This window comes from Doryrhamphus excisus, chromosome 3 (genome assembly GCF_030265055.1).
Source record: "Doryrhamphus excisus isolate RoL2022-K1 chromosome 3, RoL_Dexc_1.0, whole genome shotgun sequence".
In the NCBI taxonomy this organism is placed as follows: domain Eukaryota; kingdom Metazoa; phylum Chordata; class Actinopteri; order Syngnathiformes; family Syngnathidae; genus Doryrhamphus; species Doryrhamphus excisus.
Window position 1 is genome coordinate 20,683,821 of NC_080468.1, and position 13,056 is coordinate 20,696,876.

Here is a 13,056-nt window from a genome sequence, read left to right on the forward strand (position 1 = left end):
CTGATCCAATATATATTAATAATATATTAATAAGATTATTTGATAAATTGCAAGATTTTACATTGTTGGATTTTGAGGAGGTTTTGTAAAAAAAAAAAAAAAAAAAAAGACATGGAAGTGAGATCACATTTTTTTATTGCAAACAACCATGAAACTGTTGTTGCCATGGCGACCCAACATCACCCACTTTGTACTATGTGCCGACCAGCCTGGTCTCTCTGTTAGCTTTAAGTGTAATATTTCCATGTGTGTGCAATTCTTGCTGATTCAGGAACACAAATGGGAAGATTTTAGAAGCGACAGGAGGTAATATTATTTTATTCCTGCACTTCCGAGAGCTCGTCTTCGTCATCGTATTTGTCCTGTCAAAAGCTTTCAAGTATCTGTCAGCATGCAACAGCCACCATATGACACAACCTTGACACCATGTGGGCCGAATGCCGAGGAGGCGCTGGCGAGGCGGTGGAAACAACGGCTCCATGTCCGCGATGAGACAAGCGGTAATATGGAAATAAATCAGCTCTGACAGTCCCGTCGATCCATCCCCCGTCTTTGCGCTTTTATTCTTTTGTCAAGCTGCCTTGCATCCTGTTTGGATTCGTTCTCCGTCATTCTTTTCAAATATAGACAAACATTTAAACTAAAGGACACTTTTTATTTATTTATTTTTTTTTTACTACAAAGGACTCAACATTTGCTTAGGATTGATAGAGTTGTGTTTGCAGTGCATCTCATAGGAAATACTGCTGTTTATATGCAAAAGATGAAAGGCGGCGTTTCCCAAACAAGGGATTATGAGGAATAATGTGGCTTGCATGGAACAACGCTGTGATATTATTGCGATACTCTTGCGATATTATTACAGGAGTTCCTGTACCGCATATGCAACAAATGTTTTTCTGGACATTTTATGATGTCTAATTTTCCTTTACTTTCCTTTTCTTTGACGCAAAAGTGATTATTCCTCCCCTGCACACACAAATAGCCGTCTTTTCATTGAGTACAATAATTGTAATTTATAGAAGTGCGTCATAACCATGAAACGCGGTAACGCTAATGCCGCCTGTATTCTTGTCTTAGCGAATCATCGCTGACGAATCCCAAAGTGCCGCTTTTGATTAATGACCCTCAATATCACACTGTAATTAAAAGCCGGTTGGATGCTTCATATTTTTATCAGTGCCAGTCATTATTGGAAAAATCCAAAGCATCACATGATTTAGCGCCGGAGGGATTTGGCGTGAGATAATCAGCCAGCGAAGGAAACTCGTTTACAATATTAAAAGCAAAACAAATGAACGGTCGAAGCGTTCATTTCCCTCCCACTGCCTTAGCTCCTTATTAAGGGTGTGTTGTTGGGATCTATTCCCTGGGGAGTCTAAGTTGACAGTTTGCAGATTACCAGATGGAGGAGGTCATTAGTTTCTGGACTTTAATTAATTCCTAAATGCTAGCCTCTCACAGTTGACTGGGCTGTCATTATTTGTGCCTGCAGGATGTTCGTTTGTTTGTTTATTGTTGGTACATCTCAATACGTTGGCTGCTTTGAAGCCACGGGAAGGAACGAGCAAAAGTCGGCGATACGAGGACGCCCTTGGCAGCGTGCCATGAAATACGCTTTGCTGACATGGCTGACACACATGTGCCTTCCCCTTTAACAAATCAACTCAAATTTCATGTCGACATTAATGTCTGACAACACGGAGCAGCCTGATAACCTTTGACCTTGTTGGCTGCTATCTGTAGGAGGTTGTCTGACATTGTTGACCAGCTATTTGAAAAATAAAAAAAGAAACCACGATGTAGAGTCAATGCATGTCAGTGGTGTCCAAAGTCCGCTCTAGTGGCCATTATTATTATTATTATTATATAGAATATATTATTTAAACACTGAAAACATATATACAGCAAAAATGGCCACATTTCAAACTGGCAAGTGGTGATTAATCATGAGTATAGGATGAGTTAATCACTATATGACATTCATAGTTGGATTTTTTCAATATTTAATTCAATTGATTTAATTCAGGCCACACAGCTAGGAGACCCGGGTTCGATTCCACTAAGTGGAGTTTGCATGTTCTTCCCGTGCATGTGTGGGTTTTTTCCGGTTTCCTCCCACATTCCAAAAACATGCTAGGTTAATTAGCGACTCCAAATTGTCCATAGGTATGAATGTGAGTGTGAATGGTTGGTTGTCTATATGTGCCTATCCCCCAGCTGGGATAGGCTCCAGCACGGATGGATGATTTAATTCAATTTGATCAGGAATATACACAATTCATTTAATGACTTTGTTGTAACTAATTTGATTTGATTGATGATTATAATACTTTTTAAAATGTTATTATTATTATTATATTTTTATGTGCTTCATATTGCATGACAATAACAAAGACTTACCGTCGGCCTTTACATTTATTTTCCTGTTAAATAATATATTTTTCAGTTTATAATAGCACATGGCTCATGCATATGAAATATGATCTTGCAAGTGTAAAAATGTAATCTATTTCAATTTTACTTTGTTAAGCATATTCCCAAGGAACTCAACTAAAGCTTTTTAAGTATATGAGAGTAATTACACTGGGGAACAATATTTTTTCAACTTTCTGTTGCATTGGATTTTTTAACTGATTCTGAATGATTTTTAGGTGCTGATTTCAAATCTGAAATTAGTTTTTCTCCATAAGCTCTAGTTTTCATGCAATTTGAGATAGATGAAATAGTCTAAATATATGAACTTACGTAACCCAAATCTATGCGTTTTGAGATTATATACATAGATTCCATTCCTGTTCCAGTTTTCAAAGGTTTGCCTTCATTAAACGATAAAGACATTGGACATGATACGAACGAGGAAGACAGTTGTGACAATGAATTGCCAGAAACTGAGTGGGAACAATCCGAGGAATGTTCTTCAGAGACTGAATCTCCCCCAGTCCCCAAGCCTCTTCACCAAACTGAACTGAATGACTTAGTTCGGGATTTAGGTCTTTCAAAGAAAGCAGCTGAGCTTTTGGCATCAAGATTACAAGGCAAAAATCTTGTTGATCACACTGTTAAAGTGTCATATTACAGAAAGCGCGACCAGCTTTTTGTGACCTTCTTTTCTGAAGACAGACAGTTTGTTTACTGCCATGATATCCCAGGTCTTCTCAAAGAACTGGGTGTTCCTCACTATGATCCAACTGAATGGCGGCTCTTTATAGACAGTTCTAAACGCAGTCTCAAGTGTGTTCTTTTGCATAATGGCAATGTTTACGGGGCAGTGCCTGTAGGTCATTCAGTTCATCTGCGGGAAGACTATGATGACATCAGAATGGTCATGGAATTCTTAAAATATCGTGAGCACAACTGGATCATTTGTGTAGACTTGAAAATGGTAAACTTCCTTCTTGGTCAACAGAAAGGTTTCACCAAGTTTCCATGTTTCCTCTGCATGTGGGACAGTCGAGCACGAGACAGACACTGGGTCCAGAAGGACTGGCCTGTTCGTGAAACCCTTGAAGCAGGCATGCCAAATATCACACATGACCCAATTGTTGACAGAGATAGGATCATCTTTCCTCCTCTGCACATCAAACTAGGTTTGATGAAACAATTTGTCAAGGCACTGGATACCGAAGGTGAATGTTGTCGTTCGACAAGATCAAAGCAGGTGTGTTTGATGGCCCACAGATTCGAACCCTCATTCGTGATGATCAGTTTGTTGCCAAGATGACCGCCTTGGAGAGGGCAGCATGGTTATCCTTTGTGGCAGTCGCTTAGAACTTCCTTGGAAACAACAAGGCAGAGAACTACAATGAACTTGTGAACAGAATGCTCCTCGCTTTTCGTGCTCTCAGGTGCAACATGAGCATCAAGCTTCATTTCTTGAACAGCCACCTTGACCAGTTCCCTGAAAACCTGGGGGCTGTGAGTGACGAACAAGGAGAGCGGTTCCACCAAGACCTAAAGATCATGGAAGAACGCTACCAAGGTCGCTATGTATGATGGCCGACGACTGCTGGAGTATTAAACGAGATTGCCCAGATGAAGTGTACAAACGCAAAAGTTACAAACGCAAATTCCTGCCTGACTAAAATACTGTACTGACAGAAAGTGATAAGCGTTATTAGCTGTGATTGACTCTTATCTGAAGAACGTTGTAAATTATGCTTATTTCACGTTGCGATAAAGACTGTTTTCTGAGAAACGCTTCCAGAAAAACATATGGCACTTCTAACAATGGTGTACTTTAATCTAAAATCACATTTTAATGTTCTGTTTCTTTTGCCTTGTTAAATATACTGATTTGTGGCTGACATTGCAATATCCTATAATAATGCTCGATTTTTTTCTATTTTTAATAAAAATTAAAGATTGCATAAAATCTGTAGCTTGCAGAAAAAAACTAACTTCAGATTTGAACTCAGCACACTTAAATTGACTAAAAACAAGTCTTACTTTAAATGCAACATTTTGAGTGTTCCCCAGTGTTATACATGGTGAGTTTTTATTTGGAACATTCATTATAAAGATTGCGTACTGATTTTCACAAGTGACAAGGAAGCCTCGACTAACTGTCTGCTTCTCAAAGAACTTGGCCTGACTTTAAAAAAAAGAGGCCAAATTGGAACAAAAGAGAATGGCAGGGAAGGAAAATAAAAAAATAAAAATAGCATGAGAAGAAAAATAAGTGTTCTCTTAAACTCCAAGAAACAAGAGCGATGATAAAATCACCTCCACTGCTGCAGCAAGACGATAAACTAGCAACATCCTCCAACATGGCCACAAGTGTCCTCGGTTAGCCCCCGACACCCTGCCCACCCCCTTCCACCCTAACTTTCTTGATGTGATATGATTGGCTGCTGGTATATTTATGGACTCCATAACAACTTCACCCTTCAGCCAGGGCATTATTGAGGCGTCATGACGATGGTGAAATATTGTACATACTGTACATACTGGCCTCATTTGCATTTGGGGACGGAGCTGGCACAATGTGTTCAAGGTCGCCCGGGCAACGATAATGAAAGCACACAATGTCTTCCTGATGAAGAATTAGCCACATGGAAACATCTAAGCAGGGGTGTCAAACTCAATCTCGCAGGGGATCAAAACTCAAAGCCTACTTTAGCCCCCACGCTCCAACATTGTATCTTTATTATTATTATTATTTGTCCTGTCATTTTCAACGCAGTATTAAAAACTGGTGAACGAAGCACACATAAATGCATCATCAGTGCACACACACAAAGATGCTCGTTTGAAGTTGGCAACATGACAGGACACGCCCCAATCATCCAGGCTGAAGAAATTGTCGTTAGTATTTGACAAAATGTCTCATTAGCACAGCTTTTATCTTGGTTCCCCATGCGTGCGGTGCTGGGATTGGAACATACGATATACTAATGCACCACTATGGGAGGGGGGTGGGGGGGTTCAGGTTGGGACAAAATGTTTGTGGACATAATATATTTATATTTTGGACATTTTTTTTTACATCAGAGTGGGGGAAATATCTGAGGAAAAAAGCACAAAAACTTGACAATCTGTTTGCAGCAGTAGAATAGGCAGATTATACATTTCCCAGCATGCTTTGCTGTGGAAATCATCACTTGAGCCTTTTTAATACAAGGTGTAATAGTTACACTAATAGTTACACTAAAGTACTGCGGTTTTTAGTTGTGTACAGTTAACTTGGCCTGAATCTGGCACCCTTACTCAGATACTAAATTTGGTGCTATATATATATATATATATATATATATATATATATATATATATATAATACCTTAAAATGTAATTTCCATATAACAATTATAGATGAGAAGTTCATACCAGACGAAGTTCCGCAGGCCGGATGAAATTGCAACACGGGCCAAATTTGGCCCACAGGCCTGAGTTTGACACATCATGTTAGCACATACATATTAATACATATAAATATATAACATTTGCTAAAGTGTGTGTGTGTGTGTGTTTTCACTCAGCATACACACCCCCAAAAAAGACTGGGAAACAAGAAAAAAGGCAAAACATGCATCAAAAATACCTTCATCTCGAGGCTTGTTGGCTGAAGATTCATCATGTTTTTTTGTGAGCGGACCTAGGGTTCAGAAAAAAAGGGGGGGAAAAAGAGAAAAGAGAAAATTCAAAAAAGATTACTGGCAAAAAACGTTTTTTTGTGTAAAAAAAAAAAAAAAAAAAAAAAAGAAAAGACAAAAAAAAGAATAGTAAAAAAAAATAAGAAAAGAAGAAGCAAGAGCAAAAAGGACAAAGCAGTTTTTGGTGTGTTTTTGTGGTTGTTTGAAAAGAGGACAAAAACAAAAGGCATCACAGACACATTCATCACAAGAAAAGACACAAGTCAAGAAAGATGATGATGTCATCTCCTGCAGGACAAACAACCCCCCCCCTCACCCCCCCCTCCTCCTGAAACCCTCTTTGCTGCATCTCTACCTCGGTGATTGGTTCGCTAGGTGGGCGCTAACAAGCTGGGTGGACTTGATGAACATACCCCCTCCTCCATTAAAAACAACAATCTTTAAAAAAGAAGAAGAAGAGCAGGGAAGGATTATTGATGCCCCCCCCCCCCTTCGTTTTAATTGCACGGCAGCTGTCTGAGCGGTGAAAAGCACGTCCAAAAACCCCTCCAAGACCAAAACAACAGTCAATCCGCCATTGGCCACAAAGTGAACGCTTCAATGACACGTCTGAACTGTGGAAATTCGTGGAAATTCACTTATCACAGTCTCCTCTGGAGCCAATTAACCGCGATAAACGATAAACTCGTTTCCATTTAAGGCACTCATGTCGTGATGTCAACACTGTATTCATACAATGATTAATTATAATTATTTGATTATTAATTGTTATTTATAACTCCAGGTAGGAATGTCAAAAGGACAGACAGGAACAAACAACTAAACCAAAATAAACAATCAGTAAAGACAAGTCTATCAAAAGCAGGAAATGGGTTCTGGTGGTTGGCGGTGGAGTTGTGGGGGTCGGGTGTTGGGGGGGGCATTAATCACACAACCATCATTGGCACGGCAGTGGAGCACCTGATGGCGTTTGATTGACATCATCTTTACAACGAGCGACTTGAAACGTCGAGAAGTGGGAACAAAGCTCAGACAAGAAGAAAACAATCTGGGATTCTGTTCCCAATCAAAGAAGCTGACACAATTTGACACATGTGCCGCTTGATGGAGACCCCTTGCCCCCACCAAGACTCACAGCTGTATACATGACAGAAACACAGGCGGCGCATTAGAACAGTGGAATGCCTGCAGACTTAACAATATGTTCGATCCTTGCCTGCTTTTTTATTTTCTTTCTAACGCTCACTTTTTCTTAAAATTTTTCGTTCTCTTTTTACATTTGAGCTTGATATAGCAAACAAACCGGGCGTCTTCATACAGCACACATTCATGCAAAGAATATACGAAATGCATTATCTAGAAAAAAATTAATTAAATGTGATATGAAGTCAAATTTCAATAAAAAAAAAGCGGGCATAGAACTGAGCCTTGAGGCACTGCAAGTAAAATGAAAGAGAATTTAAAATCACATTTCCGCAATTTTGAATGTCAATACAATATTTGTGACAGTTTAAAATTCTATGTGACAATAAATTGATAAATGCATCATCTTGTCTTGTCTAACAGCAGGAGACAAATTTCCGAAAATATGCCAAAAATTCAGCCACTAGAATTTGGCTTAAATCTGTGTAGGAAAACTTAACTGCTTTATATTAAAGGGGATCTATTATGTTAATTTTTTGACCCTTTGTATAGAGTTGTGGACTCCTGTAGAGCAGCTACACACAATAACCCTCACAGAATAACTTATAGATTTCAGGAATGTGCACCTATTCCAGCTTTATTCCTTTGGATTTCCCGCCAGAATTGTCCGTTTTAATTTATTCCAGGCACACCCACTCCACTGTGATGTCTCTTTCTGGGAATCACCGACTACAATAACTTGTAAACAGAAAAGCAAAGCTTCAGAAAAGGGCAAAGGAAGCAGAGGAAAGGGAGCGCATCTGGCAGGAAGCTCGCTCCTCTGTGACATCACAAAAGAATCGTTTTGCAACGCCCTATGAAACAGAGCGTTTTGAGCCATCCCAAACTTCTTTCAGGGCTCACTTCCAAATACGTAAAAACCTCATTATCTGAAACTTTGGCACCGTTTAATATGAGAATATAACATTCTAACTTTGTTTATAGGTCAGAAAAGTGAAAAACACATAATAGGTCCCCCTTTGAAGTAAGTTGGTGGGTAGTTTCTGGTGACAAACATCTAAATAACTGCATGCATGCAGTAATATGTAATCATACATCATGCAATTACAAGCACATCGTTGTTGTTGCCATAGTGACCTCCCATTCTATAACACTGGTAGACCAGCCTGGGTACCGTTTCTGTTGTGTTACATCGCTTAGAGTACTTGCGTCCATTTGCGTTCCCTGCCAGTCCTTCACAATTTGTGAATTTAAAACTAATTCAAATGCAGTCAGTGAAAAGAATAAGGTGTAAAAAAAAAGGGGGCGGGGGAGATAGGTCAAAATCAACAAACTTAGCAGAGCAAAAATCTGAAAGGTACATAGACTGCGGCGGCCATGTCATGTGAAGCCGAGTGTAAGCGGGAGGCAAACAAGAGAGACACGGCGAGTGACGGGGAAGCCGCCGGAGTGACATTTACGGAGTGGTAATTATCGAGTAGGCATGAAGGTTAAAGCGAGTTTCTACCCATGGAGCCACACGCATACATAAACACGTGTAAACACACGGCAACACACACACACACTTGTCAGCTCATCCGTTCATGCATTCAGTAATGACAAAGGCTTTGGAGTCTGAATCTGACTGCAAATACAATCACTCACAGACAGCTTTTAAATGGACAAATGACGCATTCAAGGTCTACATTCTCTTCTGTTTCTGGCCTCAGGCTGCTTCTGACTGGCTGCAACCTCTGCGGCATCATAAATAAATGCATAACTAAATAAAATACTAAGTCAACCAAACCAGCGGGTCTCAATTGGTTTGGCTGAAGGACAAACCATCAACCTTCAATGACAAGCGGTGACCAAAACTGCTTAAATTTTCCAATGTTATTGAAAATATCTTTATTTATTTAATAACTCTTGAACGTGTCGCAAGGATTAGATCCTGCCTCTTCCTGCTCCGAGCATGTAAGCTGGGCCCCTAACACACTAAGTGCTGGCGGGGTCATTTTGTGGCTGTGGTGAACATCATGAAAAAGCCATTAAAGAGCAGGTTGAATTTGAGGTGGTGCAAAATAAAACCGTTTCATGAACAATTACATTTGATTAATATAGGTTTAGGCTGCACGGCGGTCCAGTTTAGCCACACAGCTAAGAGACCCGAGTTCGATTCCACCCTCGGCCATGTTCTCCCCGTGAACCCCACCTCTCGCCCGAAGACAGCTGGGATAGGCTCCAGCACCCCCGTGACCCTCATGAGGAAAAAGTGGTAGAAAATGAATGAATGAATATAAAAATATACTGTATATTTGAACAACACAACAAAAACAGATTTTGGGGAAAATAAAGATAAAAGAAGGGCTGCACAGTGACCAAGTGGTTTGCATGCAGGCCTCACAGCTAGGAGACCGAAGTTCGTGCATGTGTGGGTTTTCTCCGGGTACTCCGGTTTCCTCCCACATTCCAAAAACATGCTAGGTTAATTGCCGACTCCAAATTGTCCATAGGTATGAATGTGAGTGTGAATGGTTGTTTGTCTATATGTGCCCTGTGATTGGCTGGCCACCAGTCCAGGGTGTACCCCACCTCACACCCAAAAACAGCCACCCTTGTGAGAATAAGCAGTAGAAAATGGATGAATGAATGAATTTAGGTTTCCAGTACATGTTATAGATTTTGGGTAGTTGAATCAGAAGATGAGAAGTAAAACAAGAAGGTAGCCGTAGCTCACACTCAGTAGTTGTACGTTTAATCATAATAGTAATTATAATAATAATAATATATAATAATATAGTAATCATAATTCTCCTGTAGACCACCAATAGAGTGAATTGGGCATTAAACATTACCATCATCCCGTACCTGTGAGTCTTCATTGTGGGTGAAAATTCCCCCACGCAACACAACACGAGCTTTGGACAGCACACACTCACACAAGCGGAAAGCACAAACCCACCAGTTGAGAATTTCTCAACTAAACGAACCACAAAATGTGGATTGTTGGGCCTTGGGGGACTCGCCTGTTAAATAATGACAGCAATAATAAGTGGGGTAACGTGTCAATGAGGCACGTGGGGCCACGGAGGCTCACACTATTATTAGAAAATCTCTCCAGGGTCATGATGGACTTTGGTAGTACCTGTCAGAACGGGACATCATTGTTTGATGTGAGCTTTTCATAAAGTGGACAAAGGAATCCGATAGTTGCAACAACTTCATATGGCCTGTCGACTCCCAGGTGGAAACGCCGCGTTCTGAACTTTTTAAATTAAAAAAACAGGATGCAGGGGGAGGCTTTGAACGCATCGTGATGTGTTGCAAAGATCCTATTATACATGAATTAACATTGACTTAAATTTTTCAAACCAGCTAAGGTAACTTTAGTCGTGTTTAAAGGCCACATTGATTGATTTGTGGTTCTTATGGTTAGAGTTTAAACCAGGGGTCTCAAACACGCGGCCCGCGGGCCAAATGTGGACCGCAGGACACTAGTTTGAGGCCCCCGCCTTGATATGAAAGTTTAATGTTAGTGCGGCCCGCGCAAGTTTGATATGGATGCTGTATGGTATCATGTACCCAGAAAAAATTATTACATTTTGATTAATGTTCATGTTAAAGGTTAAATAACTGTTAATAGTTATCCTCCCTATCCGTGTGGAAGTGGTAAGTTTTGGGCTATTTAAGTTTAAAGGAAATAACTTGAAGGCTACCGTTTGGGTCGCTAGCTCTCTAGTTTGCGAGTTAGCATGTGTCTCAAGATGCTGCAGTTGCGCAATATGTTGTAAATAAAAATAAATAGTATTAGTATAAATGTGACTATAGTCGTGTTTTGTCATGTCTACAGGGCTCTAATAATGCTTTGTTCATTTTAATCAGAAAAAAATAATTTGTCTACCCACCAACTATATGTGGTTTCTTAAGTTTTTATTATTTGTTTTTATTATTATTATTATATTTATTTATTTATTACTGATTGATTGATTTTCTTTATTCTTGATTTGTTTATTTATTTTTCATCTTATTTTGTGCAGAAAAATAAAAATTAAGATATTTGAGAACAGTGGAATGTTTTATCAGAGCTTTTATTGTAGAAAATCGGAACCAAAGCACTGAAAAAGTTTGTATATTTTTCTGTTTTTAATAAATGCGTTTTTTTTTTTGGAAAACCTGATGCGGCCCAGCCTTGCCCAGACCCTAGCTCCAGTGGCCCTCAGGTAAATTGAGTTTGAGACCCCTGGTTTAAACAGTCTGGCTGAGCAGAAAATGCAAAACAAAATATGCTCCAGAAAACCTGTTTTTCTGAGAACCCATGTTTGGAACCCCCCCACCCCCCCTGTACATGCAGTCACTTTAGAGGAACTGGTGGAATTGGTGGTGTGGTTCAATTTGCATTCACTGCTAGCATTTTGCTCGGCTTCAAAAAGCCTGAAGAGAAGAAGAGACAGCCCTTTGAGGTGCACTGAGCGTAATGGAAGCGCTGCACAAGCGGCATCCCATAATATACCTCAATAAGCCGTGCGAGTGTACATATGACTAAAGTGTGTGTCAGCGTGTCTTTAAGGCTGCATTCAGGCTCCTTCTCAAGGTTGCATGAGAACTTGGAAAAGAGTCACGATAAAGTTTCCATCGAGTTTTCAGCCATTAGTAATGGACGCCGCATCAATAATACAACAATCGACAACAAGATGGCCGATCGTGCTGACTTGAAAACCGCTGATTTGGCAGGTCAAGCATGACGCGACACGACAGGACGCATCCACCCGCACTCGTTTAATGTGATGTGTTCTGCCTTCGCAAGTCAAATAATGCTGACTTGACAGTTGACATTGCTGCAAACTATAACAATAAACAACGGACATAAGCCTGTCAGTCAAACGCAGCATTATCATCACTGGGAATGCACATACACGCCGTCACTGCAAGCAGGTCTGTGTGCACACATTCAATCATGAGGATAAACGGAGTACGCTCTGTGATCTTTAATAGAACACAATCAGATGTACTTCCTTCTCTTCGCACTTAAATCAGACGCCATCGCAGATTGTGCGACTATTTAAGCGGCGTTGAAAAGTCAATTCACTTCGCTGGAGCCTGAATGGATCATTTAAATGAGCAGGCTGAGTCCTATTACTGTCTCCATTGCTCATCTCCAGCGCGTTGGAAGGCGGATGAGAATTTTCGGGAGGAGGAAGAGGAGATGAAAACGGCGGCCATGACGGAGATGACGGCGAGGATGCGGCGCACAGAGAGATTATAGGCATCATGTGACGTGCAATACAAAAGCCAACCCGAGGGAAAACACTTTCCGACGACCTCCACCCGCCCCCATCGCCACTTTGTTTGGCTTCCGGGCTATAAATAGCTGGAAGCCAGCCATCGCTAATTCTTTTATTCAGACGCTTGCGGCCTCACACCAGGATGCGGTAGTGAATGGTTACCGGGGCAACAACTCTGCATCTTCATTTCATTGTGACAAGTTGGATAATTCTATTGTATGCTTTTTAATTGAAAGAAAAGTTTAGTGCAGGGGTGTCAAAATGGTTTTCATTGAGGGCCACATGGCAGTTATGGCTGGAAATGTCAATATGGATAAATATAACTTTATGATTATTATTACCTGAGTGCACAAATCAATGTCCATGCTAGGATTAGTCTGGCATGGAAGAACCACACCAGTACACAAAGTACACAAGTACAGTACATACTACCCCATATGCTATTTACCACCAATAATTCTAACTAATAACTCACTAATAATTCATTGTTTTATTTTAGCTGTAAAAGTGTCAGATAATCTGCTGTTTTGTTCCTTTTTTCAGGAGTACCTGAAACATCT

The 13,056-nt window shown here is 40.3% G+C and overlaps 1 protein-coding gene across 3 annotated transcripts in view; it reads right to left on the reverse strand.

The window, feature by feature from the left end:
• nlgn2a (neuroligin 2a) overlaps positions 1-13,056 on the reverse strand; it is a 114,027-nt gene that overhangs the window by 53,098 nt on the left and 47,873 nt on the right. For all 3 annotated transcript variants that reach the window (XM_058069097.1, XM_058069096.1, XM_058069099.1), the window contains one exon: positions 6,041-6,094. In XM_058069097.1, coding sequence (XP_057925080.1) covers positions 6,041-6,094 — 54 coding nt within the window. The remainder of the gene's footprint in view (positions 1-6,040; positions 6,095-13,056) is intronic.